General features: G+C 52.0%; 1 protein-coding gene across 4 annotated transcripts in view; it reads left to right on the forward strand.

Annotated features, from left to right (window-relative positions):
* tmem63ba (transmembrane protein 63Ba) overlaps positions 1-21,133 on the forward strand; it is a 101,729-nt gene extending 80,596 nt beyond the window's left edge. For all 4 annotated transcript variants that reach the window (XM_031798706.1, XM_031798705.1, XM_031798707.1 and 1 more), the window contains 5 exons: positions 8,493-8,660; positions 12,706-12,821; positions 16,785-16,856; positions 17,565-17,699; positions 17,870-21,133. In XM_031798706.1, the coding sequence (XP_031654566.1) occupies positions 8,493-8,660; positions 12,706-12,821; positions 16,785-16,856; positions 17,565-17,699; positions 17,870-17,911 (533 nt within the window). In that variant the 3' untranslated portion in view covers positions 17,912-21,133. The remainder of the gene's footprint in view (positions 1-8,492; positions 8,661-12,705; positions 12,822-16,784; positions 16,857-17,564; positions 17,700-17,869) is intronic.
* The last annotated feature ends 6,115 nt before the right edge of the window (positions 21,134-27,248 follow it).

Genomic DNA, 27,248 nt, shown 5'->3' on the forward strand with positions numbered 1-27,248 from the left:
GATGGGGGAGCTGGGAGGTAGACAGTGATGGGGAGCTGGGGGGTAGACAGTGATGGGGAGCTGGGGGGTAGACAGTGATGGGGAGCTGGGGGTAGACAGTGTTGGGGAGCTGGGGGGTAGACAGTGTTGGGGAGCTGGGGGGTAGACAGTGATGGGGAGCTGGGGGGTAGACAGTGATGAGGAGCTGGGGGGTAGACAGTGATGGGAGCTGGGGGGTAGACAGTGATGAGGAGCTGGGGGGTAGACAGTGATGGGGGGTAGACAGTGATGGGGAGCTGGGGGGTAGACAGTGATGGGGAGCTGGGAGGTAGACAGTGTTGGGGAGCTGGGGGGTAGACAGTGATGGGGATCTGGGAGGTAGACAGTGATGAGGAGCTGGGGGGTAGACAGTGATGGGGAGCTGGGGGGTAGACAGTGATGGGGAGCTGGGGGGGTAGACAGTGATGGGGAGCTGGGGGGTAGACAGTGATGGGGAGCTGGGGGGTAGACAGTGGATGGGGAGCTGGGGGGTAGACAGTGATGGGGAGCTGGGGGGTAGACAGTGATGGGGAGCTGGGAGGTAGACAGTGATGGGGAGCTGGGAGGTAGACAGTGATGGGGAGCTGGGGGAGTAGACAGTGTTGGGGAGCTGGGGGGTAGACAGTGATGGGGAGCTGGGGGGTAGACAGTGATGAGGAGCTGGGGGGTAGCAGTGATGGGGAGCTGGGGGGATAGACAGTGATGGGGAGCTGGGGGGTAGACAGTGATGGGGAGCTGGGGGTTAGACAGTGATGGGGAGCTGGGAGGTAGACAGTGATGGGGAGCTGGGGGGTAGACAGTGATGGGGGGTAGACAGTGTTGGGGAGCTGGGAGGTAGACAGTGAGGGGGAGCTGGGGGGTAGACAGTGATGGGGAGCTGGGGGGTAGACAGTGATGGGGAGCTGGGGGGTAGACAGTGATGGGGAGCTGGGGGGTAGACAGTGATGGGGAGCTGGAGGGTAGACAGTGATGGGGAGCTGGGAGGTAGACAGTGATGAAGGAGCTGGGGGGTAGACAGTGATGGGGAGCTGGGGGGTAGACAGTGTTGGGGAGCTGGGGGGTAGACAGAGATGGGGAGCTGGGGGTAGACAGTGATGGGGAGCTGGGAGGTAGACAGTGATGGGGAGCTGGGGGGGGGGGGGTAGACAGTGATGAGGAGCAGGTGGGGTAGACAGTGTTGGGGAGCTGGGGGGTAGACAGTGATGGGGAGCTGGGGGGTAGACAGTGTTGGGGAGCTGGGGGGGTAGACAGTGTTGGGGAGCTGGGGGGTAGACAGTGATGAGGAGCTGGGGGGGGGGGGGTAGACAGTGATGAGGAGCAGGTGGGGTAGACAGTGTTGGGGAGCTGGGGGGTAGACAGTGATGGGAGCTGGGGGGTAGACAGTGTTGGGGAGCTGGGGGGGTAGACAGTGTTGGGGAGCTGGGGGGTAGACAGTGATGAGGAGTTGGGGGGCTAGACAGTGATGAGGAGTTGGGGGGCTAGACAGTGTTGAGGAGCTGGGGGGTAGACAGTGTTGAGGAGCTGGGGGGTAGACAGTGTTGAGGAGCTGGGGGGTAGACAGTGATGGGGAGCTGGGGGGTAGACAGTGATGGGAGCTGGGGGGTAGACAGTGATGGGGGGGTAGACAGTGATGAGGAGCTGGGGGGTAGACAGTGATGGGGAGCTGGGGGTAGACAGTGATGAGGAGCTGGGGGGTAGACAGTGATGGGGAGCTGGGGGGTAGACAGTGATGAGGAGCTGGGGGGGGGTAGACAGTGATGAGGAGCAGGTGGGGTAGACAGTGTTGGGGAGCTGGGGGGTAGACAGTGATGGGGAGCTGGGGGGTAGACAGTGATGGGGAGCTGGGGGGTAGACAGTGATGGGGGGTAGACAGTGATGAGGAGCTGGGGGGTAGACAGTGATGGGGAGCTGGGGGGTAGACAGTGATGGGGAGCTGGGGGGTAGACAGTGATGGGGAGCTGGGGGGTAGACAGTGATGGGGAGCTGGGGGATAGACAGTGATGGGGAGCTGGGGGGTAGACAGTGTTGAGGAGCTGGGGGGTAGACAGTGATGAGGAGCTGGGGAGTAGACAGTGATGGGGAGCTGGGGGGTAGACAGTGATGGGGAGCTGGTGGGTAGACAGTGATGAGGAGCTGGGGGGTAGACAGTGATGGGGAGCTGGGGGGTAGAGAGTGATGGGGAGCTGGGGGGTAGACAGTGATGAGGAGCTGGGGGTAGACAGTGATGGGGGGTAGACAGTGATGGGGAGCTGGGGGGTAGACAGTGATGAGGAGCTGGGGGGTAGACAGTGATGAGGAGCTGGGGGGTAGACAGTGATGGGGAGCTGGGGGGTAGACAGTGATGGGGAGCTGGAGGGTAGACAGTGATGGGGAGCTGGGAGGTAGACAGTGATGAGGAGCTGGGGGGTAGACAGTGATGGGGAGCTGGGGGGTAGACAGTGTTGGGGAGCTGGGGGGTAGACAGTGATGGGGAGCTGGGAGGTAGACAGTGATGAGGAGCTGGGGGGTAGACAGTGATGGGGAGCTGGGGGGTAGACAGTGTTGGGGAGCTGGGGGGTAGACAGTGATGGGGAGCTGGGAGGTAGACAGTGATGAGGAGCTGGGGGGTAGACAGTGATGGGGAGCTGGGGGGTAGACAATGTTGGGGAGCTGGGGGGTAGACAGTGATGGGGAGCTGGGGGGTAGACAGTGATGGGGAGCTGGGGGGTAGACAGAGATGGGGAGCTGGGGGGTAGACAGTGATGGGGAGCTGGGAGGTAGACAGTGATGGGGAGCTGGGGGGTAGACAGTGTTGGGGAGCTGGGGGGTAGACAGTGATGGGGAGCTGGGAGGTAGACAGTGATGGGGAGCTGGGGGTAGACAGTGATGGGGAGCTGGGGGGTAGACAGTGATGGGGAGCTGGGGGGTAGACAGTGATGGGAGCTGGGGGGTAGACAGTGTTGGGGAGCTGGGGGGTAGACAGTGATGGGGAGCTGGGGGGTAGACAGTGATGAGGAGCTGGGGGGTAGACAGTGATGGGGAGCTGGGGGGTAGACAGTGATGGGGAGCTGGGGGGTAGACAGTGATGAGGAGCTGGGGGGTAGACAGTGATGGGGGTAGACAGTGATGGGGAGCTGGGGGGTAGACAGTGATGGGGAGCTGGGAGGTAGACAGTGTTGGGGAGCTGGGGGGTAGACAGTGATGGGGAGCTGGGAGGTAGACAGTGATGAGGAGCTGGGGGGTAGACAGTGATGGGGAGCTGGGGGGTAGACAGTGATGGGGAGCTGGGGGGTAGACAGTGATGGGGAGCTGGGGGGTAGACAGTGATGGGGAGCTGGGGGGGTAGACAGTGATGGGGAGCTGGAGGGTAGACAGTGATGGGGAGCTGGGAGGTAGACAGTGATGAGGAGCTGGGGGGTAGACAGTGATGAGGAGCTGGGGGGTAGACAGTGATGGGGAGCTGGGGGGTAGACAGAGATGGGGAGCTGGGGGGTAGACAGTGATGGGGAGCTGGGAGGTAGACAGTGATGGGAGCTGGGGGGTAGACAGTGTTGGGGAGCTGGGGGTAGACAGTGATGGGGAGCTGGGAGGTAGACAGTGATGGGGAGGCTGGGGGGTAGACAGTGATGGGGAGCTGGGGGGTAGACAGTGATGGGGAGCTGGGGGGTAGACAGTGATGGGGAGCTGGGGGGTAGACAGTGTTGGGGAGCTGGGGGGTAGACAGTGATGGGGAGCTGGGGGGTAGACAGTGATGAGGAGCTGGGGGGTAGACAGTGATGGGGAGCTGGGGGGTAGACAGTGATGGGGAGCTGGGGGGTAGACAGTGATGAGGAGCTGGGGGGTAGACAGTGATGGGGGGTAGACAGTGATGGGGAGCTGGGGGGTAGACAGTGATGGGGAGCTGGGAGGTAGACAGTGTTGGGGAGCTGGGGGTAGGGGAGCTGGAGGTAGACAGTGATGGGAGCTGGGGAGGTAGACAGTGATGAGGAGCTGGGGGGTAGACAGTGATGGGGAGCTGGGGGGTAGACAGTGATGGGGAGCTGGGGGGTAGACAGTGATGGGGAGCTGGGGGGGTAGACAGTGATGGGGGAGCTGGGGGGTAGACAGTGATGGGGAGCTGGGAGGTAGACAGTGATGGGAGCTGGGAGGTAGACAGTGATGGGGAGCTGGGGAGTAGACAGTGTTGGGGAGCTGGGGGGTAGACAGTGATGGGGAGCTGGGGGGTAGACAGTGATGAGGAGCTGGGGGGTAGACAGTGATGGGGAGCTGGGGGGATAGACAGTGATGGGGAGCTGGGGGGTAGACAGTGATGGGGAGCTGGGGGTTAGACAGTGATGGGGAGCTGGGAGGTAGACAGTGATGGGGAGCTGGGGGGTAGACAGTGATGGGGGGTAGACAGTGTTGGGGAGCTGGGAGGTAGACAGTGATGGGGAGCTGGGGGGTAGACAGTGATGGGGAGCTGGGGGGTAGACAGTGATGGGGAGCTGGGGGGTAGACAGTGATGGGGAGCTGGGGGGTAGACAGTGATGGGGAGCTGGAGGGTAGACAGTGATGGGGAGCTGGGAGGTAGACAGTGATGAGGAGCTGGGGGGTAGACAGTGATGGGGAGCTGGGGGGTAGACAGTGATGGGGAGCTGGGGGGTAGACAGAGATGGGGAGCTGGGGGGTAGACAGTGATGGGGAGCTGGGAGGTAGACAGTGATGGGGAGCTGGGGGGTAGACAGTGTTGGGGAGCTGGGGGGTAGACAGTGATGGGGAGCTGGGAGGTAGACAGTGATGGGGAGCTGGGGGGTAGACAGTGATGGGGAGCTGGGGGGTAGACAGTGATGGGGAGCTGGGGGTAGACAGTGTTGGGGAGCTGGGGGGTAGACAGTGTTGGGGAGCTGGGGGGTAGACAGTGATGGGGAGCTGGGGGGTAGACAGTGATGAGGAGCTGGGGGGTAGACAGTGATGGGGAGCTGGGGGGTAGACAGTGATGAGGAGCTGGGGGGTAGACAGTGATGGGGGGTAGACAGTGATGGGGAGCTGGGGGGTAGACAGTGATGGGGAGCTGGGAGGTAGACAGTGTTGGGGAGCTGGGGGGTAGACAGTGATGGGGATCTGGGAGGTAGACAGTGATGAGGAGCTGGGGGGTAGACAGTGATGGGGAGCTGGGGGGTAGACAGTGATGGGGAGCTGGGGGGTAGACAGTGATGGGGAGCTGGGGGGTAGACAGTGATGGGGAGCTGGGGGGTAGACAGTGATGGGGAGCTGGGGGGTAGACAGTGATGGGGAGCTGGGGGTAGACAGTGATGGGGAGCTGGGAGGTAGACAGTGATGGGAGCTGGGAGGTAGACAGTGATGGGGAGCTGGGGAGTAGACAGTGTTGGGGAGCTGGGGGGTAGACAGTGATGGGGAGCTGGGGGGTAGACAGTGATGAGGAGCTGGGGGGTAGACAGTGATGGGGAGCTGGGGGGATAGACAGTGATGGGGAGCTGGGGGGTAGACAGTGATGGGGAGCTGGGGGTTAGACAGTGATGGGGAGCTGGGAGGTAGACAGTGATGGGGAGCTGGGGGGTAGACAGTGATGGGGGGTAGACAGTGTTGGGGAGCTGGGAGGTAGACAGTGATGGGGAGCTGGGGGGTAGACAGTGATGGGGAGCTGGGGGGTAGACAGTGATGGGGAGCTGGGGGGTAGACAGTGATGGGGAGCTGGGGGGTAGACAGTGATGGGGAGCTGGAGGGTAGACAGTGATGGGGAGCTGGGAGGTAGACAGTGATGAGGAGCTGGGGGGTAGACAGTGATGGGGAGCTGGGGGGTAGACAGTGTTGGGGAGCTGGGGGGTAGACAGAGATGGGGAGCTGGGGGGTAGACAGTGATGGGGAGCTGGGAGGTAGACAGTGATGGGGAGCTGGGGGGTAGACAGTGTTGGGGAGCTGGGGGGTAGACAGTGATGGGGAGCTGGGAGGTAGACAGTGATGGGGAGCTGGGGGGTAGACAGTGATGGGGAGCTGGGGGGTAGACAGTGATGGGGAGCTGGGGGTAGACAGTGTTGGGGAGCTGGGGGGTAGACAGTGTTGGGGAGCTGGGGGGTAGACAGTGATGGGGAGCTGGGGGGTAGACAGTGATGAGGAGCTGGGGGGTAGACAGTGATGGGGAGCTGGGGGGTAGACAGTGATGAGGAGCTGGGGGGTAGACAGTGATGGGGGGTAGACAGTGATGGGGAGCTGGGGGGTAGACAGTGATGGGGAGCTGGGAGGTAGACAGTGTTGGGGAGCTGGGGGGTAGACAGTGATGGGGATCTGGGAGGTAGACAGTGATGAGGAGCTGGGGGGTAGACAGTGATGGGGAGCTGGGGGGTAGACAGTGATGGGGAGCTGGGGGTAGACAGTGATGGGGAGCTGGGGGGTAGACAGTGATGGGGAGCTGGGGGGTAGACAGTGATGGGGAGCTGGGAGGTAGACAGTGATGGGGAGCTGGGGAGTAGACAGTGTTGGGGAGCTGGGGGGTAGACAGTGATGGGGAGCTGGGGGGTAGACAGTGATGAGGAGCTGGGGGGTAGACAGTGATGGGGAGCTGGGGGGATAGACAGTGATGGGGAGCTGGGGGGTAGACAGTGATGGGGAGCTGGGGGGTAGACAGTGATGGGGAGCTGGGAGGGTAGACAGTGATGGGGAGCTGGGGGGTAGACAGTGATGGGGGGTAGACAGTGTTGGGGAGCTGGGGGGTAGACAGTAATGGGGAGCTGGGAGGTAGACAGTGATGGGGAGCTGGGGGGTAGACAGTGATGGGGAGCTGGGGGGTAGACAGTGATGGGGAGCTGGGGGGTAGACAGTGATGGGGAGCTGGGAGGTAGACAGTGATGGGGAGCTGGGGGGTAGACAGTGATGGGGAGCTGGGGGGTAGACAGTGATGGGGAGCTGGGGGTAGACAGTGATGGGGAGCTGGGGGGTAGACAGTGATGGGGAGCTGGGGGGTAGACAGTGATGGGGGGGTAGACAGTGTTGGGGAGCTGGGGGTAGACAGTGATGGGGAGCTGGGGGTAGACAGTGATGAGGAGCTGGGGGGGTAGACAGTGATGGGGAGCTGGTGGGTAGACAGTGATGGGGAGCTGGGGGGTAGACAGTGATGGGGAGCTGGGGGGTAGACAGTGATGGGGAGCTGGTTGGGTAGACAGTGATGGGGGTTTCTGCTGTTTCATGTGTTCAGCTATTGGAGCGGCTCAAACAAAGTGGATATGTATCTTTTAATTTCTCCTGGAAGAACAAGCTGGTCAGTCTGACTAGGTCACACGGCCTCAGAGTACCACTGGTTTCTATCACACGGCCTCTGAGTACCACTGGTTTCTATCACACGGCCTCAGAGTATCACTGCCGTAGAGATTTAACAGCACAGTGACAGTCGGTCATCATTGCACCTTTACAGCTATGAGAGTAGCGATAAAAGCAATGTTTGACAGTCAATATTGCGTGTATGAACACATTTTGTATACTTGTTAAAACATGTTTTTTACCTTTATTTAACTAGGCAAGTCAGTGTCAAGAACAAATTCTTATTTTCAATGACGACCTAGGAACAGTGGGTTAACTGCCTGTTCAGGGGCAGAACAACAGATTTTTACCTTGTCAGCTCGGGGATTCGATCTTGCAACTTTTCGGTTACTAGTCCAACACTCTAACCACTAGGCTAAGCTGCCGCCCATAATGAAGAGGGAGAGGACCCCTGTAGGGTCCCTGTAGGGTCCTGTATGGAGAAGATAGTTAGACTCACTGTCTGTCTCTGCTCCTTTTTCTCGCTCTCCTCCCACCTCCCCCTTTCTCGCCCCCTCTCCCTCCCTCTTTCTCTCTTTTGCTCACTCGCACTCTCTCTCTTTCCACCTTCCTCCCTCTCCTCTCTTTCCACCTTCCTCCCTCCCTCTCCTCTCTTTCCACCTTCCTCCTCCTCTCTCTCCTCCACCTTCCTCCCTCTCCTCTCTCTCTTTTCCACCTTCCTCCCTCTCCTCTCTCTCTCTCTCTCCTCCACCTTCCTTCCTCTCTCTCCTCCACCTTCCTTCCTCTCTCTCTCCTCCACCTTCCTTCCTCTCTCTCTCTCTCTCCTCCACCTTCCTCCTTCTCCTCTCTCTCTTTTCCACCATCCTCCCACTCCTCTCTCTATCCTCCACCTCCTTCTCCTCTCTCTCTTTTCCACCATCCTCTCTCTCTCCTCCACCTCCCTCTCCTCTCTCCCTCCTCCACCTTCCTCCTTCTCCTCCACATTCCTCCTTCTCCTCCACCTTCCTCCCTCTCCTCTCTCTTTCCACCTTCCTCCCTCTCCTCTCTCTCTCTTTCCACCTTCCTCCTTCTCCTCTCTCTCTCCTCCACCTTCCTCCCTCTCCTCTCTCTCTCTCCTCCACCTTCCTCCCTCTCTTCTCTCTCTCTCTCTCTCTCTCCTCCACCTTCCTCCCTCTCCTCTCTCTCTCTCTCCTCCACCTTCCTCCCTCCTCTCTCTCCGCTCCCCCCTCCCTCCCTCTCTCCAGGTCTGATGTACATGCTGTTGAAGCACCTGGCAGATCGCTACAACATGTATTATGCCTACCTTCCCTCCAAGCTGGACAAGAAGATCCACTCTGGGGCCGTCAACCAGGTGGTGGCAGCACCTATCCTCTGCCTCTTCTGGCTCCTGTTCTTCTCCACTCTCCGCACAGGTACGAGGTCGCCATCTAGTGGCCGTTCTGGGTCACAACCTGGCAATCTCATATTTATAGGGTGTGTCACGTTTAATTTATTTAACCTTTATTTCACTTTTCAAGTCAGTTAAGAACAAATTCTTATTTACAATGGCGGCCTACCCTGGGAAAACCCTAATGACGCTGGGCCAATTGTACGCCGCCCAATGGGATTCCCAATCGCAGCCGTTTATGATACAGCCTGGAATCGAACCAGGGTCTGTAGTGACACCTCTTGCACTGAGATGCAGTACCTTAGACCACTGAACCAGGGTCTGTAGTGACGCCCCTCTGAACCAGGGTCTGTATTGACGTCTCCAGCACTGAGATGCAGTACCTCAGACCACTGAACCAGGGTCTGTAGTGACGCCCCTCTGAACCAGGGTCTGTAGTGACGCCTCTAGCACTGAGATGCAGTACCTCAGACCACTGAACCAGGGTCTGTAGTGACTCCCCTCTGAACCAGGGTCTGTATTGACGTCTCCAGCACTGAGATGCAGTACCTCAGACCACTGAACCAGGGTCTGTAGTGACGCCCCTCTGAACCAGGGTCTGTAGTGACGCCTCTAGCACTGAGATGCAGTACCTCAGACCACTGAACCAGGGTCTGTAGTCACGCCTCTAGCACTGAGATGCAGTACCTTAGACCACTGAACCAGGGTCTGTAGTGACGCCCCTCTGAACCAGGGTCTGTATTGACGTCTCCAGCACTGAGATGCAGTACCTCAGACCACTGAACCAGGGTCTGTAGTGACGCCCCTCTGAACCAGGGTCTGTAGTGACGCCTCTAGCACTGAGATGCAGTACCTCAGACCACTGAACCAGGGTCTGTAGTGACTCCCCTCTGAACCAGGGTCTGTATTGACGTCTCCAGCACTGAGATGCAGTACCTCAGACCACTGAACCAGGGTCTGTAGTGACGCCCCTCTGAACCAGGGTCTGTAGTGACGCCTCTAGCACTGAGATGCAGTACCTCAGACCACTGAACCAGGGTCTGTAGTGACTCCCCTCTGAACCAGGGTCTGTATTGACGTCTCCAGCACTGAGATGCAGTACCTCAGACCACTGAACCAGGGTCTGTAGTGACGCCCCTCTGAACCAGGGTCTGTAGTGACGCCTCTAGCACTGAGATGCAGTACCTCAGACCACTGAACCAGGGTCTGTAGTCACGCCTCTAGCACTGAGATGCAGTACCTTAGACCACTGAACCAGGGTCTGTAGTGACGCCCCTCTGAACCAGGGTCTGTATTGACGTCTCCAGCACTGAGATGCAGTACCTCAGACCACTGAACCAGGGTCTGTAGTGACGCCCCTCTGAACCAGGGTCTGTAGTGACGCCTCTAGCACTGAGATGCAGTACCTCAGACCACTGAACCAGGGTCTGTAGTGACTCCCCTCTGAACCAGGGTCTGTATTGACGTCTCCAGCACTGAGATGCAGTACCTCAGACCACTGAACCAGGGTCTGTAGTGACGCCCCTCTGAACCAGGGTCTGTAGTGACACCTCTAGCACTGAGATGCAGTACCTTAGACCACTGAACCAGGGTCTGTAGTGACGCCTCTAGCACTGAGATGCAGTACCTCAGACCGCTGAACCAGGGTCTGTAGTGACGCCCCTCTGAACCAGGGTCTGTAGTGACGCCCCACTGAACCAGGGTCTGTTGTGATGCCTCTAGCACTGAGATGCAGTGCCTTAGACCACTGAACCAGGGTCTGTAGTGACCCCTTTAGCACTGAGATGCAGTGCCTCAGATCACTGAACCAGGGTCTGTAGTGACGCCCCACTGAACCAGGGTCTGTTGTGACACCTCTAGCACTGAGATGCAGTACCTCAGACCACTGAACCAGGGTCTGTAGTGACTCCCCTCTGAACCAGGGTCTGTATTGACGTCTCCAGCACTGAGATGCAGTACCTCAGACCACTGAACCAGGGTCTGTAGTGACTCCCCTCTGAACCAGGGTCTGTAGTGACGCCTCCAGCACTGAGATGCAGTACCTCAGACCACTGAACCAGGGTCTGTAGTGAAGCCCCTCTGAACCAGGGTCTGTAGTCACCTCTAGCACTGAGATGCAGTACCTCAGACCACTGAACCAGGGTCTGTAGTGACGCCTCCAGCACTGAGATGCAGTGCCTCAGACCACTGAACCAGGGTCTGTAGTGACGCCTCTAGCACTGAGATGCAGTGCCTCAGACCACTGAACCAGGGTCTGTAGTGACACCTCTAGCACTGAGATGCAGTACCTTAGACCACTGAATCAGGGTCTGTAGTGACGCCCCACTGAACCAGGGTCTGTAGTGACGCCTCTAGCACTGAGATGTAGTACCTCAGACCACTGAACCAGGGTTTGTAGTGACGCCCCTCTGAACCAGGGTCTGTAGTCACCTCTAGCACTGAGATGCAGTACCTCAGACCACTGAACCACAAATGGTACTCTATTCCCTATGTAGTGCACTACTTTAGACCAGGGCCCTATGGGGAATGGTACCCTATTCCCTATGTAGTGCACTACTTTAGACCAGGGCCCTATGGGGAATGGCACCCTATTCCCTATGTAGTGCACTACTTTAGACCAGGGCCCTATGGGGAATGGTACTCTATTCCCTATGTAGTGCACTACTTTAGACCAGGGCCCTATGGGGAATGGCACCCTATTCCCTATGTAGTGCACTACTTTAGACCAGGGCCCTATGGGGAATGGCACCCTATTCCCTATGTAGTGCACTACTTTAGACCAGGGCCCTATGGGGAATGGTACTCTATTCCCTATGTAGTGCACTACTTTAGACCAGGGCCCTATGGGGAATGGCACCCTATTCCCTATGTAGTGCACTACTTTAGACCAGGGCCCTATGGGGAATGGCACCCTATTCCCTATGTAGTGCACTACTTTAGACCAGGGCCCTATGGGGAATGGCACCCTATTCCCTATGTAGTGCACTACTTTAGACCAGGGCCCTATGGGGAATGGTACTCTATTCCCGATGTAGTGCACTACTTTAGACCAGGGCCCTATGGGGAATGGCACCCTATTCCCTATGTAGTGCACTGCTTTAGACCAGGGACATATGGGGAATGGCACCCTATTCCCTATGTAGTGCACTACTTTAGACCGGAGCCCTATGGGGAATGGCACCCTATTCCCTATGTAGTGCACTGCTTTAGACCAGGGACCTATGGGGAATGGTACTCTATTCCCGATGTAGTGCACTGCTTTAGACCAGGGCCCTATGGGGAATGGTACTCTATTCCCGATGTAGTGCACTACTTTAGACCGGAGCCCTATGGGGAATGGTACTCTATTCCCGATGTAGTGCACTACTTTAGACCAGGGCCCTATGGGGAATGGTACTCTATTCCCGATGTAGTGCACTGCTTTAGACCAGGGACCTATGGGGAATGGCACCCTATTCCCTATGTAGTGCACTACTTTAGACCGGAGCCCTATGGGGAATGGCACCCTATTCCCTATGTAGTGCACTGCTTTAGACCAGGGACCTATGGGGAATGGTACTCTATTCCCGATGTAGTGCACTGCTTTAGACCAGGGCCCTATGGGGAATGGTACTCTATTCCCGATGTAGTGCACTACTTTAGACCGGAGCCCTATGGGGAATGGTACTCTATTCCCGATGTAGTGCACTACTTTAGACCAGGGCCCTATGGGGAATGGTACTCTATTCCCGATGTAGTGCACTGCTTTAGACCAGGGACCTATGGGGAATGGCACCCTATTCCCTATGTAGTGCACTACTTTAGACCGGAGCCCTATGGGGAATGGCACCCTATTCCCTATGTAGTGCACTGCTTTAGACCAGGGACCTATGGGGAATGGTACTCTATTCCCGATGTAGTGCACTGCTTTAGACCAGGGCCCTATGGGGAATGGCACCCTATTCCCTATGTAGTGCACTACTTTAGACCAGGGCCCTATGGGGAATGGCACCCTATTCCCGATGTAGTGCACTACTTTTGACTAGGGACCATAGGGAACGCATCCTACTGACATGTTGATTCTCTCTCAGGTTTCTCAGCCCCTACCTCTATGTTTACCTTCATCGTTCTGATCATCACCATCATCGTCTGCTTGTCCCATGTCTGCTTCGGACACTTCAAATATCTCAGCGCTCACAACTACAAGGTAAAAAACAAACACTTCTTATTTATAATGTTGAAGCGCTTTATATTTTATAAATTTAGACAAATTATGCATAAATGATGCATTTATAGACAAGAGTATATTATTACAATCTTAAACTCTCATTGGGGGAAACTTAGGTTCTAGAGGTGTTAACGTTTACATGTTAAAGCAACGTCCGTTTAACGTTAAGAAAAATCCTGTCCAATGTTTTCCCCACAAAATAAAATTACATTGCAGTTATCACAAACCATATTATTTTCCTTGTTGTATCCTAACTAGATGATGAGCTACGAAGGCCCTGGGGAAAGTTGTGTCATTTTAAATAGAACCAGAGGGGATGAGGTGAACTTTAGGCTCTACTGTGGGGAATTTGAGAGGCATTCAAGACAGTTCTGCCTACCCTCTCCTCTCTCTCTCCCTCACACTGGCCTGCCCTTCGGTCTGTTGCCTGTAGACTATCCTAGTTAACATATGTACACAGTTCTGCCTACCCTCTCCTCTCTCTCTCCCTCACACTGGCCTGCTCTTCGGTCTGTTGCCTGTAGACTATCCTAGTTAACATATGTACACAGTTCTGCCTACCCTCTCCTCTCTCTCTCCCTCACACTGGCCTGCTCTTCAGTCTGTTGCCTGTAGACTCTCCTAGTTAACATATGTACACAGTTCTGCCTACCCTCTCCTCTCTCTCTCCCTCACACTGGCCTGCTCTTCAGTCTGTTGCCTGTAGACTCTCCTAGTTAACATATGTACACAGTTCTGCCTACCCTCTCCTCTCTCTCTCCCTCACACTGGCCTGCTCTTCAGTCTGTTGCCTGTAGACTATCCTAGTTAACATATGTACACAGTTCTGCCTACCCTCTCCTCTCTCTCTCCCTCACACTGGCTCTTCAGTCTGTTGCCTGTAGACTCTCCTAGTTAACATATGTACACAGTTCTGCCTACCCTCTCCTCTCTCTCTCCCTCACACTGGCTCTTCAGTCTGTTGCCTGTAGACTCGTTAACACACGTGGAATTGTTTTAAGATGGTCATAACATGGAACGTTTAGTTTGATTTCAAATTTTAGGACCCCTTTAGGGGGAACCCCCCCCCCCAAAAAAAAAACAGTATTACAACATTTAGATAAAATCTTGATTTGGCCTTTACAACTATAGCCCATAGAAACACATTGAATAGCAATTAATATCAAAGACTTCGTTCTTATTCTGCCGGTATCGATAGTCTAAGAGTTTGACCACGTGGGATAGTTAAAAGGTTCAGCAATCTACTTCTTGCGTCGAGCCATCCCGGATCCGGGATCGTGAATACAGCCTCAAGCTCATTACCATAACGCAACGTTAACTATTCATGAAAATCACAAATGAAATGAAATTAATATGCTAGCTCTCAAGCTTAGCCTTTTGTTAACAACACTGTCATCTCAGATTTTCAAAATATGCTTCTCAACCATAGCAAAACAAGCATTTGTGTAACAGCTAGCGCAGCTAGCGTAGCATTTAGCGTTAGCATCAGCAGGCAAAATTTTCACAAAAACCAGAAAATCATTCAAATAAAATCATTTACCATTGAAGAACTTCAGATGTTTTCAATGAGGAGACTCTCAGTTAGATAGCAAATGCTCAGTTTTTCCTGAAAGATTATTTGTTTAGGAGAAATCGCTCCGTTTGGTGCGTCACGTTTGGCTACCAAAAACCCGAAAAATCTGTCATCAAAACGCCAAATTTTTTCCAAATTAACTCCATAATATCGACTGAAACATGGTAAACGTTGTTTAGAATCAATCCTCAAGGTGTTTTTCACATATCTCTTCATGATATATCGTTCATTGAAAGCCTTCTCTCTCCTCTCAATCACTGGATGACTGCGTGCAGCTTGTAGATTACGCACCAATTTAGACAAAGGACACCGGGCGGACACCTGGTAAATGTAGTCTCTTATGGCCAATCTTCCAATGATATGCCTACAAATACGTCACAATGCTGCAGACACCTTGGAGAAACGATAGAAAGGGCAGGCTCATTCCCGGCGCATTCACAGCCATATAAGGAGACAATGGAAAACAGAGCCTCAAAAATTCTGCCCATTTCCTGGTTGAAGTTTCATCTTGGTTTCAACTGTAGCATGAGTTCTGTGGCACTCACAGATAATATCTTTGCAGTTTTGGAAACCTTAGAGTGTTTTCTTTCCAAAGCTGCCAATTATATGCATAGTCGAGCATCTTTTCGTGACAAAATATTGCGCTTAAAACGGGCACGTTTTTTATCCATAAATTAAAAGAGCGCCCCCTATAACCAAGAAGTTAAACCTTATTTCCCTCTTTGATAGAGGTACTTGTCTCAAACCTTAGCCCTCTTGTTATCGAGGTAAGCTGGTCTGAAGCGGGAAACCCAGGTGGGGTTTTTATTCGTAACATAGAAAAGGGGCGGGTCCTGCCTGTGCTCAGGGGGCGGTCCCATGACGCCGGGTCCTGCCTGTGCTCAGGGGGCGGTCCCATGACGCCGGGTCCTGCCTGTGCTCAGGGGGCGGTCCCATGACGCCGGGTCCTGCCTGTGCTCAGGGGGCGGTCCCATGACGCCGGGTCCTGCCTGTGCTCAGGGGGCGGTCCCATGACACCGGGTCCTGCTCAGGGGGCGGTCCCATGACGCCGGGTCCTGCTCAGGGGGCGGTCCCATGACGCCGGGTCCTGCTCAGGGGGCGGTCCCATGACGCCGGGTCCTGCTCAGGGGGCGGTCCCATGATGCCGGGTCCTGCTCAGGGGGCGGTCACATGACGCCGGGTCCTGCCTGTGCTCAGGGGGCGGTCCCATGACGCCGGGTCCTGCTCAGGGGGCGGTCACATGACGCCGGGTCCTGCCTGTGCTCAGGGGGCAGTCCTCTGATTTAGTTCAACTCCAAAGGGAATTGGAGTTTCCCCTCATTAAACAGTCTAAAATCACATTACATAATTTCACAAATAGTTTCATCTTTACTCATTCATTTTATACAACAATTGGATGTAAACCTCATATCCGAGGCTATTATATAAACAGCGTTATGTTAATGTGGTCGTATTGTCTCTCATGAGTTTCACAAAATTGTACCAAACGGACCAGTTCGTAGCTCGTTACTTTACCAATCTTTTATACATTCTCCAGAACATGAATGTTCTCCAGTTCTAGGCTGTGGAAGAAATTAATTTGTTCTCTCTTATGAAACTCCCTCTCTCTATACTGTCTGGCCATGAGGCAGGATTCTCCTCCAGGAATTTTACGACCTGTGGTTGCAGCAGCGTGGGTGTAGGAGAGACAGAGAGAGGGGGATGGTGCAGAGGGAGGGAGAATAGTGCTCGTTGTACCCAAAGAGGGCAACGTCATGACACAGGAAAAGGTCCTTCTCCAAACTGTTGCCACAGAGTTGGAAGCACTGAATCGTCAAGAATGTCATCGGATGCTGTAGCATTAAGATTCCCGGCGCACTGAAACCAAGGGGCCCGGACCATGGAAAAACAGCCACAGCCCATTATTCCTGTACAGTTGGCACTGTGGATTGGGGCAGGTAGCATTCTCCTGGCATCGCCAAACCCAGATTTGTCTGTCAGACTGCCAGATGGTGAAGCGTGATTCATCACTCCAGAGAACGTGTTTCCACTGCTCCAATGGCAACAAACTTTACACCACTCCAGATGAAGCTTGGCGTTGTACATGGTGATCTTAGACTTGTGTCTAAGACTGCTCGGCCATGGAAACCCATTTCATGAAGCTCCCGACGAACAGTTCTTGTGCTGACGTTGCTTCCAGAGGCAGTTTGGAACTCGGTAGTGAGTGTTGCAACCGAGGACAGGTGATGTTGTTGCTCCTCTCTTCCACACCGGTGTCGACAAGCACTTGGCGGTACTGTTCTGAGAGCTTGTGTGGCCTACCACTTTCCGGCTGAGTCGTATTATAATTGTGTGTGTTTATATTTTCTCCCATCTCCCCCCCCCCCCAGATTGACGCAGAGAATGTGGATGGTGTAGAGAACGGTCGTCCAGCACGCACTTCTCCCTTCAATAAGTCAGCAGTAAGTACCGTTTCCTCGGCCTAGACGACTTCTCCCTTCAATAAGTCAGCAGTAAGTACAGTTTCCTCAGCCTAGACGACCTCTCCCTTCAATAAATCAGCAGTACGTACAGTTTCCTCGGCCTAGACGACCTCTCCCTTCAATAAGTCAGCAGTACGTACCGTTTCCTCGGCCTAGACGACCTCTCCCTCCAATAAGTCAGCAGTACGTACCGTTTCCTCGGCCTAGACGACCTCTCCCTCCAATAAGTCAGCAGTACGTACCGTTTCCTCGGCCTAGACGACCTCTCCCTCCAATAAGTCAGCAGTAAGTATCGTTTCCTCGGCCTAGACGACTTCTCCCTTCAATAAGTCAGCAGTACGTACCGTTTCCTCGGCCTAGACGACCTCTCCCTTCAATAAGTCAGCAGTACGTACCGTTTCCTCGGCCTAGACGACCTCTCCCTCCAATAAGTCAGCAGTAAGTACCGTTTCCTCGGCCTAGACGACCTCTCCCTCCAACAAGTCAGCAGTAAGTACCGTTTCCTCGGCCTAGACGACCTCTCCCTTCAATAAGTCAGCAGTAAGTACCGTTTCCTCGGCCTAGACGATCTCTCCCTTCAATAAGTCAGCAGTAAGTATCGTTTAGACGACCTGTCCCTTCATCTCTCACACTGACCTTTCTCCTCCCTTCTATCCCTCCTCTCTTCTTCTTCTTCCCCAACAACAGCAGATGTACATTGCCTCAGTCCTCCAGGACCCCAGTTTAGACGAGCTGGGTTCGGCTGGCAGCGGGGTCAGCGAGGGTTCGCAGGACGAGGAGATCATCCAAGTGGGGAACAGCCTCAATGAGGCCGACTTCCAGGTAGCCTGCCGACGTGCCCTTTGAGCAAGGAGCTTCAATTCTTGTAATTTCTCCCGGGGATGGAGCTTAACTTCCAACTCCTCGGGTGTGTGTCCTCGGGTTGTTGTGAGCATAAAGATATGTTTCTCTTTCTCTGATTGGACAATAAAGTATTCTCTTTTTTCTCCCAGAGCGGCGAGGACAGTCTCCTCGCTAACGAGGTGCGGCACTGACGTCAGGAGACGCCGGAGACGGTTGTCAGGGTGGAGACGGAGGACGGGGAGAGAGGAGCAGAGACTGAGATGGCAGAAACTAAAGTTTAATTTCACCGACTGGATGGATGCACTGACCTAGTGAATTAAACTACAGTGCTGAAACGGACTGACACAGCTTTAAAAGACATGGATAGACCACTAACCTTAAAGTCCTGAACAGACTATTACATTGTCTACACACACACACACACACACACAATACAACACACACACACACACAATACAACACACACACAGAGAGAGAGAGAGAGAGAATGTGTCTACTAAAGGACTGGTAACTCTCCCTTCCAACTATTGATCTAGCGCTGACTGTGAAGGAGGGATCTTTCCTTCCCATAATCCTTTGCCTGTTCTGCCTGCACCCCTAATCGTCTCTGTGCCCTAGAGGCTTCGATCACAATAAGCAGCCTAATATGAAAAGATGAAGAAGAAGAGGAGGAGGAGCAATGTCTGTCAGCATCACACACACACACACACACACTGTTCGCCTGCTCTGGTCTCCTCCCTACTCTGTCCCGACGGTCTCCGGGAGTCTCTGGGTGGTTCCAACCCTGTGTAAAAAAAATATGTAAAAAAAAGGAATGTGGTCACCATGACGACGACCACTGTAACAAACTGAACTAAACACTCCTGCTTTCCCTTTTTTTTGTTCAGCAACAAAAACTCTGGATTTGTAAAATGTAAAATAGCCTTTTTTTGAGGGGGAAATGGTATTTATTTTTAGGCATGGTTATTTTTAAGTTGGTCTGAAAACTTTAATAATCAATTAACTACTTGTTTCGACATTTAAAAAAACAAAACAAAGAAGCAACTGTGGATGGATGGATCATGGAATGTGGATTACTGTCCCTCGTAACAACAAGGTCACTCTGTCTTCTGGCCTGTTCTGCCCTGAGCGACTGTCGTGGGACTGCGGCTCCAGACTGAGCCCTAATGGAGCCGCCCTAACATAACTGAAGGCAGAAGGCAGTCCAGAGCCCCTAGTGGAGAGGAGGATGCCCCCAGGAAGCAGATATGAAGTGGATATGACAGCCCAACCTCTACCCTGTTTTGTGTCCCACAACTTTGGTTGCAAAATTCCCAAAATTGTCCCAGAGTTTGCAGGTTTTTCAATAGGCTGGTTAGAAGTTTATTGGAATGAGGGAATTCTGGGAAAAACCTAGGAACTTTGGGAAAGATTCTGTAATTGTGCAGCCTCAGCCTCCTTTCGGGCTAGGACTCTGTGGGACCGTGTTCTTCGGTAGAGGGAGAGCTCGACCCTTGAACTCTTGGTCTGTGACCTGTAGTTTCCCCCAGGCCTCTCCTCCCTGTTACTATGGGCGTGTTCAGCAGGGGGCGCGCACAACGCTGTTGAACCTTCAGATATAAATATGTAGAACAAATACGTATCTCTGAAATGTAGAATAAGGAATCATGTCAACTCTTTTCTTAACATTTCTATCTACAACGTTCCACAACATTTGCCTCCTGAATGTGACCCTGGCCCCTGCTCTGACTGCCCCGTCTCTGTGACCCTGGCCCCTGCTCTGACTGGACCGTCTCTGTGACCCTGGCCTCATGCTCTGACTGACCCATCTCTATGACCCTGGCCCCCTGCTCTGACTGGCCCGTCTCTGTGACCCTGGCCCCCTGCTCTGACTGACCCATCTCTGTGACCCTGGCTTCCTGCTCTGACTGGCCCGTCTCTGTGACCCTGACCCCTGCTCTGACTGGCCCATCTCTGTGACCCCCTGCTCTGACTGGCCCGTCTCTGTGACCCCCTGCTCTGACTGACCCGTCTCTGTGACCCTGACCCCTGCTCTGACTGGCCCGTCTCTGTGACCCTGACCCCTGCTCTGACTGGCCCGTCTCTGTGACCCAGACCCCTGCTCTGACTGGCCCGTCTCTGTGACCCTGACCCCTGCTCTGACTGGCCCGTCTCTGTCACCCCGACCCCTGCTCTGACTGGCCTGTCTCTGTGACCCTGGCCCCTGCTCTGACTGGCCCGTCTCTGTGACCCTGGCCCGTCTCTGTGACCCTGGCCCCTGCTCTGACTGGCCCGTCTCTGTGTTCTAGCTCCTCTAGTGACTCTCATCTCAACATAAGCCTCTTTATTTGGGTGTTTACATCACTGTACAGAAGGTTGTTTCACTGTCTGTTGGTTGGTTTGAAAATTTTATTTTATTTAGGAAAAATAATAATAATCTTTATAGGATGTAGGAAGGTTTTCTCCTTTCTGCTAACTCTGTAACCTGTGTCCCGTTTTAGATGGCTTCAGATGGGTTTAGGGATTGTCTTCAATTACGACGTGAATATTGAGACTAGCGTGATACTGCATCATGTAGAGGTATATATTGTAAACAGTGTAGATGATTTATGGACCATTGTTACAAACGACAACAGTGTCCCAACTGCCACCTGGAGTACTGTTGAACCTGGTGGGTTACTATGGTGACATGTACAGAAATCGCGGCTCAGTCAGGACGGAACAGACCGACTGCGCAAAACGCCTGTGTCCCACGTGGAGTCCTATTCCCTATTTAGTGCACTACTTTTGGGCGGGGCCCATAGGGCTCAGTACTGTAATAGGGAGGACGCGTAAAAAATGAGTCTTAATTACTGTAAGACTTGATCAATGTTTTTATTGATATTTGTAGGCGTATTGTGGTTGAACAGAATACTAGCAATTACTACGGAATCAGATTCATCTGGTCAAATCTAAATGGGTCATACCGAATCCATCTTTTTTTTAAATTCTCTTTACTTCAAGTTATTCTGCAATAATCATGATGTCATGTTGCTCTCTTCAACTCGTTACAATATTCCACTGATAGAACCAATGACCAGCTTAGTTTTCTTCCAAAGTGAGGCAGAACCGAATTTTTATAGCCTGGTTTAACCTTCAGGGATCTACTACAAAACAGGATCAATTTAATTAGCCAGCTAACTTTGATTAACAAGATATAACTATTGATTGTCTCGTTCATAAAGAAAGCTTACAGTTCGATATGTGTTTTTGTTGAGTCATCTAGACCGTTCAGTTAGCTGGCTAACTCATTGATCCTGCTTCGTAGTGTACATCTCAGAGCAGGTTTAGCCGAGCTTATGTGCTATATACTGTTAGATAGAAACAATGAACTTGTGTATAAAACTCCTTGGTTCCACATTGTGGATATACAAAAAATAAACATGTACAAATATCCTGTTTTCTTATGGGTTCATTTGGGAAGTCAGTCACTGGACTGAACCAATAAATGCTGAGCATTTATTGTGATGTCACTTCGGCTTGTTCAGAAGCCCCCCACCCCCCCTCCCCGAAGAGAAATATGCTTAAACCAAGTAACAAATCTACTGCATAGTACAGATTTGATGTACTATATAGTACTAGTATACACATAATGTACTGTCGGTTTCTGTACAGTAAAAACGATGGACTCACTCCCTAATTAAACAACTTATTTTTTTATTTTAAGGCATTACATTTTTATCAGGAGTTCTGTAAGAATAGTATAATATATCATAATAATAATAATAATATACACTGAGTTACAAAACATTACAAACACACTGAGATTGAGTTGCTGCCTCTCCTCCCTCCTTTACCCTCAGAACAGCCATTGGGCTGGATGTTCTTCTTCGTTGGTGGACCAATCTTGATGCACGGGGGAAACTGTTCAGTGTGGGGAAACCCCAGCAGCGTTGCAGTTCTTGACACACTCAAACCGGTGCGCCCTGGCGTCTACCATAACTACTACCATAACCCCGTTCAAAGGGCACTTCAAATATTTAATCTCGCCCATTCACCCCCTCTGAATGGCACACATACACGATCCATGTGTCAAATGTCTCGATGCTTAGCCTGGCTCCTCCCCTTCATCTACACTGATTGGAGTGGATTTAACAGGTGACATTAATAAGGGATCATATCTGTCACCTGGATTCACCTGGTCAGTCTATGTCATGTAAAGAGCAGGTGTTCCTAATGTTTTGTATATTAGTATTATTATAAATTATATTATTATATTATATCTATTGTATTATTGTCTTATTGTTGTATTTTGCGCTCCTTTTGGCACAGACAGCCCTGTGGATAACGGCCTATTTGAACACAGTCAGACATCCATATTGCAACAGCAGCAGGTACAACTATGGCAGACTAGTTACAGGTACAACCATGGCAGACTAGTTACAGGTACAACCATGGCAGACTAGTTACAGGTACAACCATGGCAGACTAGTTACAGGTACAACCATGGCAGACTATTTACAGGTACAACCATGGCAGACTAGCTACAGGTACAACCATGGCAGTCTAGTTACAGGTACAACCATGGCAGACTAGCTACAGGTACAACCATGGCAGACTAGTTACAGGTACAACCATGGCAGACTAATGTACAGGAAAAGACAGGTGGTTTATTCATTACATCTTAGCAACGGAAACCATTTTTTTACCTCCTTAAGAACCAAACGGATTGAAACGGGGAGGGACCTTACCTGAATTGTCCAATAGAAACTCTAGGGTTTTTTTTCTTTCTCCGTTGCAAAGCGTTTTCCCGTTTGGAGTAAACCCTTTCTGTTGCAAAACGTTTTGAAACATAATTCGGCATAATGAATACACCCCCTGAACTTGCCCGATTTTAAGAAAAGCAATTGCTTTGTCGTTGCAAAACATTTTTGCTATGGTGTGCACTAATAAATACAACATTCTTGATAATGAAATGTGGCCACAGCAACAACAACAACATGTCACTTCGATTATCCACTAGTCTGTAATGTCCAAGCAAGGCGTTGATTTGAAGCTGTTTGACACACACACACCTCCCCTAACAGTTTGGACTCCATTTGAACCAGTGTTCTAGAACCTCCCCTAACAGTTTTGGACTCCATTTGAACCAGTGTTCTAGAACCTCCCCTAACAGTTTTGGACTCCATTTGAACCAGTGTTCTAGAACCTCCCCTAACAGTTTTGGACTCCATTTGAACCGGTGTTCTAGAACCTCCCCTAACAGTTTGGACTCCATTTGAACCAGTGTTCTAGAAGTCTTAAGTCATAACTGAAACTCTGCGCTTTCATCTCAGGAGTGTTTAATACCTCTGAAATGTATGATGAATTGTCTTCGAAAACTCTGAATGTTTCTAGGTAACAGTGTTAACATTGCATATGTCCTTTCCTGAATTAAGTAAAAATTTAACATTTTTCAACCATTTTATCCACTGATGATATTCATTTCTATTAAAAGAAAACAAACTGAAAGGGATCCCCCTCCCCCATTAAAGGGTTAGTATGAGATGTTGGCAATAATGACCTTTTTATTTACCCAGAGTCAGATCAATTCAAATAGATTTCTAAGGCCTTTTTCTTTTCTTTTTACATCAGCAGAAAAACTCCCTAGAAAGGCAGGAACCTAGAGAGGAACCAAGCTCTGAGGGGTGGGCCAGTCCTCTTCTGGCTGTGCCAGGTAGAGAGGAACCAGGCTCTGAGGGGTGGGCCAGTCCTCTTCTGGCTGTGCCAGGTAGAGAGGAACCAGGCTCTGAGGGGTGGGCCAGTCCTCTTCTGGCTGTGCCAGGTAGAGAGGAACCAGGCTCTGAGGGGTGGCCAGTCCTCTTCTGGCTGTGCCGGGTAGAGAGGAACCAGGCTCTGAGGGGTGGCCAGTCCTCTTCTGGCTGTGCCGGGTAGAGAGGAACCAGGCTCTGAGGGGTGGCCAGTCCTCTTCTGACTGTGCCGGGTAGAGAGGAACCAGGCTCTGAGGGGTGGCCAGTCCTCTTCTGGCTGTGCCGGGTAGAGAGGAACCAGGCTCTGAGGGGTGGCCAGTCCTCTTCTGACTGTGCCGGGTAGAGAGGAACCAGGCTCTGAGGGGTGGCCAGTCCTCTTCTGGCTGTGCCGGGTAGAGAGGAACCAGGCTCTGAGGGGTGGGCCAGTCCTCTTCTGGCTGTGCCAGGTAGAGAGGAACCAGGCTCTGAGGGGTGGCCAGTCCTCTTCTGGCTGTGCCAGGTAGAGAGGAACCAGGCTCTGAGGGGTGGCCAGTCCTCTTCTAGCTGTGCCGGGTGGAGAGGAACCAGGCTATGAGGGGTGGCCGGTCCTCTACTGGCTGTGCCAGGTAGAGAGGAACCAGGCTATGAGGGGTGGCCAGTCCTCTTCTGGCTGTGCCGGGTGGAGAGGAACCAGGCTATGAGGGGTGGCCAGTCCTCTTCTGGCTGTGCCGGGTGGAGAGGAACCAGGCTATGAGGGGTGGCCAGTCCTCTTCTAGCTGTGCCAGGTAGAGAGGAACCAGGCTATGAGGGGTGGCCAGTCCTCTTCTGGCTGTGCCGGGTGGAGAGGAACCAGGCTATGAGGGGTGGCCAGTCCTCTTCTGGCTGTGCCGGGTGGAGAGGAACCAGGCTATGAGGGGTGGCCAGTCCTCTTCTGGCTGTGCCGGGTAGAGAGGAACCAGGCTCTGAGGGGTGGCCAGTCCTCTTCTAGCTGTGCCGGGTGGAGATTATAAGAGTATGTGGGCATTAAGGCCTGATTGTTCCTCAAGATGTTCAAACGTTCATAGACGACCAGCAGGGTCAGATAATAGTGGTTGTAGAGGGTGCAACAGGTCAGCACCTCAAGAGTAAATGTTTGTTGGCTTTTCATTGTCGAGCATTCAGAGGTAGAGCGAGCGAGAGACTTAAGTACACCCAGGACACCAGATACCTAGCCCCCCGGCACATAGACTATTGCAGCATAGATACTGGAGGCTGAGACGGGGTGTCGGGGGAAACTGGACCTGTCCAACGATACCCCCGGACATGGCCAACCAGGCAGGATAGAACCACACCCACTTTGCCAAAGCACAGCCCCCACACCACTAGAGAGATATCAACAGACCACCAACTTACTACCCTGAGACAAGGCTGAGTATAGCCCACGAAGATCTCCTCCACCGTAGGAGCACAAGGGAGCACAAAACCGGACAGGAAGATCACGACGGGTTGAGACACTGACGAGTATAGTGAAAAATTCCTGGCACGACATGATGCACCCCTCCTAGGGATGGCAAGAGCACTAGTAAGCCAGCCCCCATACTACGGTCAGAGGCAGCAGGTAGCCTAGTGGTTAGAGTGGAGGGGCGGCAGGTAGCCTAGTGGTTAGAGTGGAGGGGCGGCAGGTAGCCTAGTGGTTAGAGTGTAGGGGCGGCAGGTAGCCTAGTGGTTAGAGTGTAGGGACGGCAGGGTAACCTAGTGGTTAGAGTGTAGGGACGGCAGGTAGCCTAGTGGTTAGAGTGTAGGGACGGCAGGTAGCCTAGAGGTTAGAGCGTTGGACTTGTAACCGAAAAGTTGCAAATACGAATCCCCGAGCTGACAAGGTAAAAAAAAAAAGTGATGTTTTGTCCTTGATCAAGACAGTTAACCCCACTGTTCCTAGGCCGTCATTGAAAATAAGAATTTGTTCTTAACTGACTTGACTTAAAAAGGTTCAATAAATAAAGAGGCGGAGAATCAGAGTGGAGAGAGCGGAGCTGGCCAGGCAGAGACCGCAACGACGTTTCATCACTCCAGTGCCATGCTGTTCACCTTCGTAACCCTGGGCCAGACTACACTCAATCATAGGACCTACTGAAGAGATGAGTCTTCAGTAAAGGTGGAAACCGAGTCTCACGTGGATAGGCAGACCATTCCATAAAAATGGAGCTCTATAGGAGAAAGCCCCTTAGAAATTCTAGGTACAATAAGGAGTCCTGCGTCTTGTACGTGTAGGTATGTACGGCAGGACCAAATCGGAGAGATAGGTAGGTAGTCCATGTAATGCTTTGTAGGTTAGCAGTAAAACCTTGACATCAGCCCTTGCCTTGACAGGAAGCCAGTGTAGGGAGGCCAGCACTGGAGTAATATGATCAAAATGTTGGGTTCTAGTCAGGATTCTAGCAGCTGTATTTAACACTAACTGAAGTTTATTTAGTGCTTTCTCTGGGTAGCCGGAGAGTAGAGTATTGCAGTAGTCTAATCTAGAAGTGACAAAAGCATGGGTTAGCTTTTCTGCATCATTTTTGGACAAAAAGTTTCTGTTTTTTGCAATCTAATGAAGATGGGAAAAAAAGCTGCCCTTGAAATATTATTGATATGTTCGTCAAAAGAGAGATCAGGGTCCAGAGTAACGCAGAGGTCCTTCACAGTTTTTTATTTGAGGAGAATGTACAACCATCAAGATTAAGTGTCAGATCAAACATCAGACCTTTGTTTCTTGGGATCTAGAAGTAGCATCTCTGTTTTGTCCGAGTTTAAAAGTAAAACATTTGCCCCCATCCACTTCCTTATGTCTGAAACACAGGCTTCCAGGGTAGGCAATTTGGGGGTTTCACCATGTTTCATCGAAATGTACAACTGTGTGTCGTCCGCATAGAAGTGAAAGTTGACATTGTGTTTCCGAATGACATCACCCAGAGGTAAAATATATAGTGAAAACAATAGTGATCCTAAAACGGAACCTTGAGGAACACCGAAAATTACTATTGCATTTGACAGAGGACAAATCATCCACAGAGACAAACTGATATCTTACCCACAGATAAGATCTAAACCAGGCAAGAACATGTCCGTGTAGACCAGTTAGGGGTTTCCAATCTCTCCAAAAGAATGTGGGGATCGATTGTGTCAATTGAGTTAATAAGGTCTAGGAGCACGAGGACAGATGCAGGGCCTCAGTCTGACGCCATTAAAAGGTCATTTACCATCTTCATGAGTGCAGTCTCAGTGCTATGATGGGGTCTAAAACCAGACTGAAGCATTTCCTATACATTATTTGTCTTCAGAAAGGCAGTGTGATGCTGCGCAACAGCTTTTTCAAAACATTTTTTGAGAGTAACGGGAGATTCGATATAAGGTCAAGGTTTGGCTTTTTCAGGTAAGGCTTTATTACTGCCACTTTTAGTGAGTTTGGTACACATCCAGTGGATAGAGATCCGTTTATTATGTTCAACATAGGAGGGCCAAGCACAGGAAGTAGCTCTTTCAGTAGTTTAGTTGGAATTGGAGAATGCTCCTTTTTAGTTAGCTTTTCAACAGTATCAAAAATACATTTTGGATTGTTTTTATTCTCCTCTAATAGGTTGGAAAAGTAGGCTGATCGAGCTGCAGTGAGGGCTCTACAATATTGCACTGTACTTCCCAAGCTAGCCATTTCCCTTCCAATTTTCTGGAATCTTGCCTCAGGTCTCTGGTATCTTTTGTATACCAGGGAGCTAATTTCTTGTGACCAAAGTGTTACACAAGGTTACATTTAGATCCCTAGTTAGGTGGTTAACTGATTTTCGTACTCCGATGTCCTTGGTAAGGTGGATGGAGTCTGGTA

Source organism: Oncorhynchus kisutch, linkage group LG20 (assembly GCF_002021735.2).
Source record: "Oncorhynchus kisutch isolate 150728-3 linkage group LG20, Okis_V2, whole genome shotgun sequence".
Taxonomy (NCBI): Eukaryota; Metazoa; Chordata; class Actinopteri; order Salmoniformes; family Salmonidae; genus Oncorhynchus; species Oncorhynchus kisutch.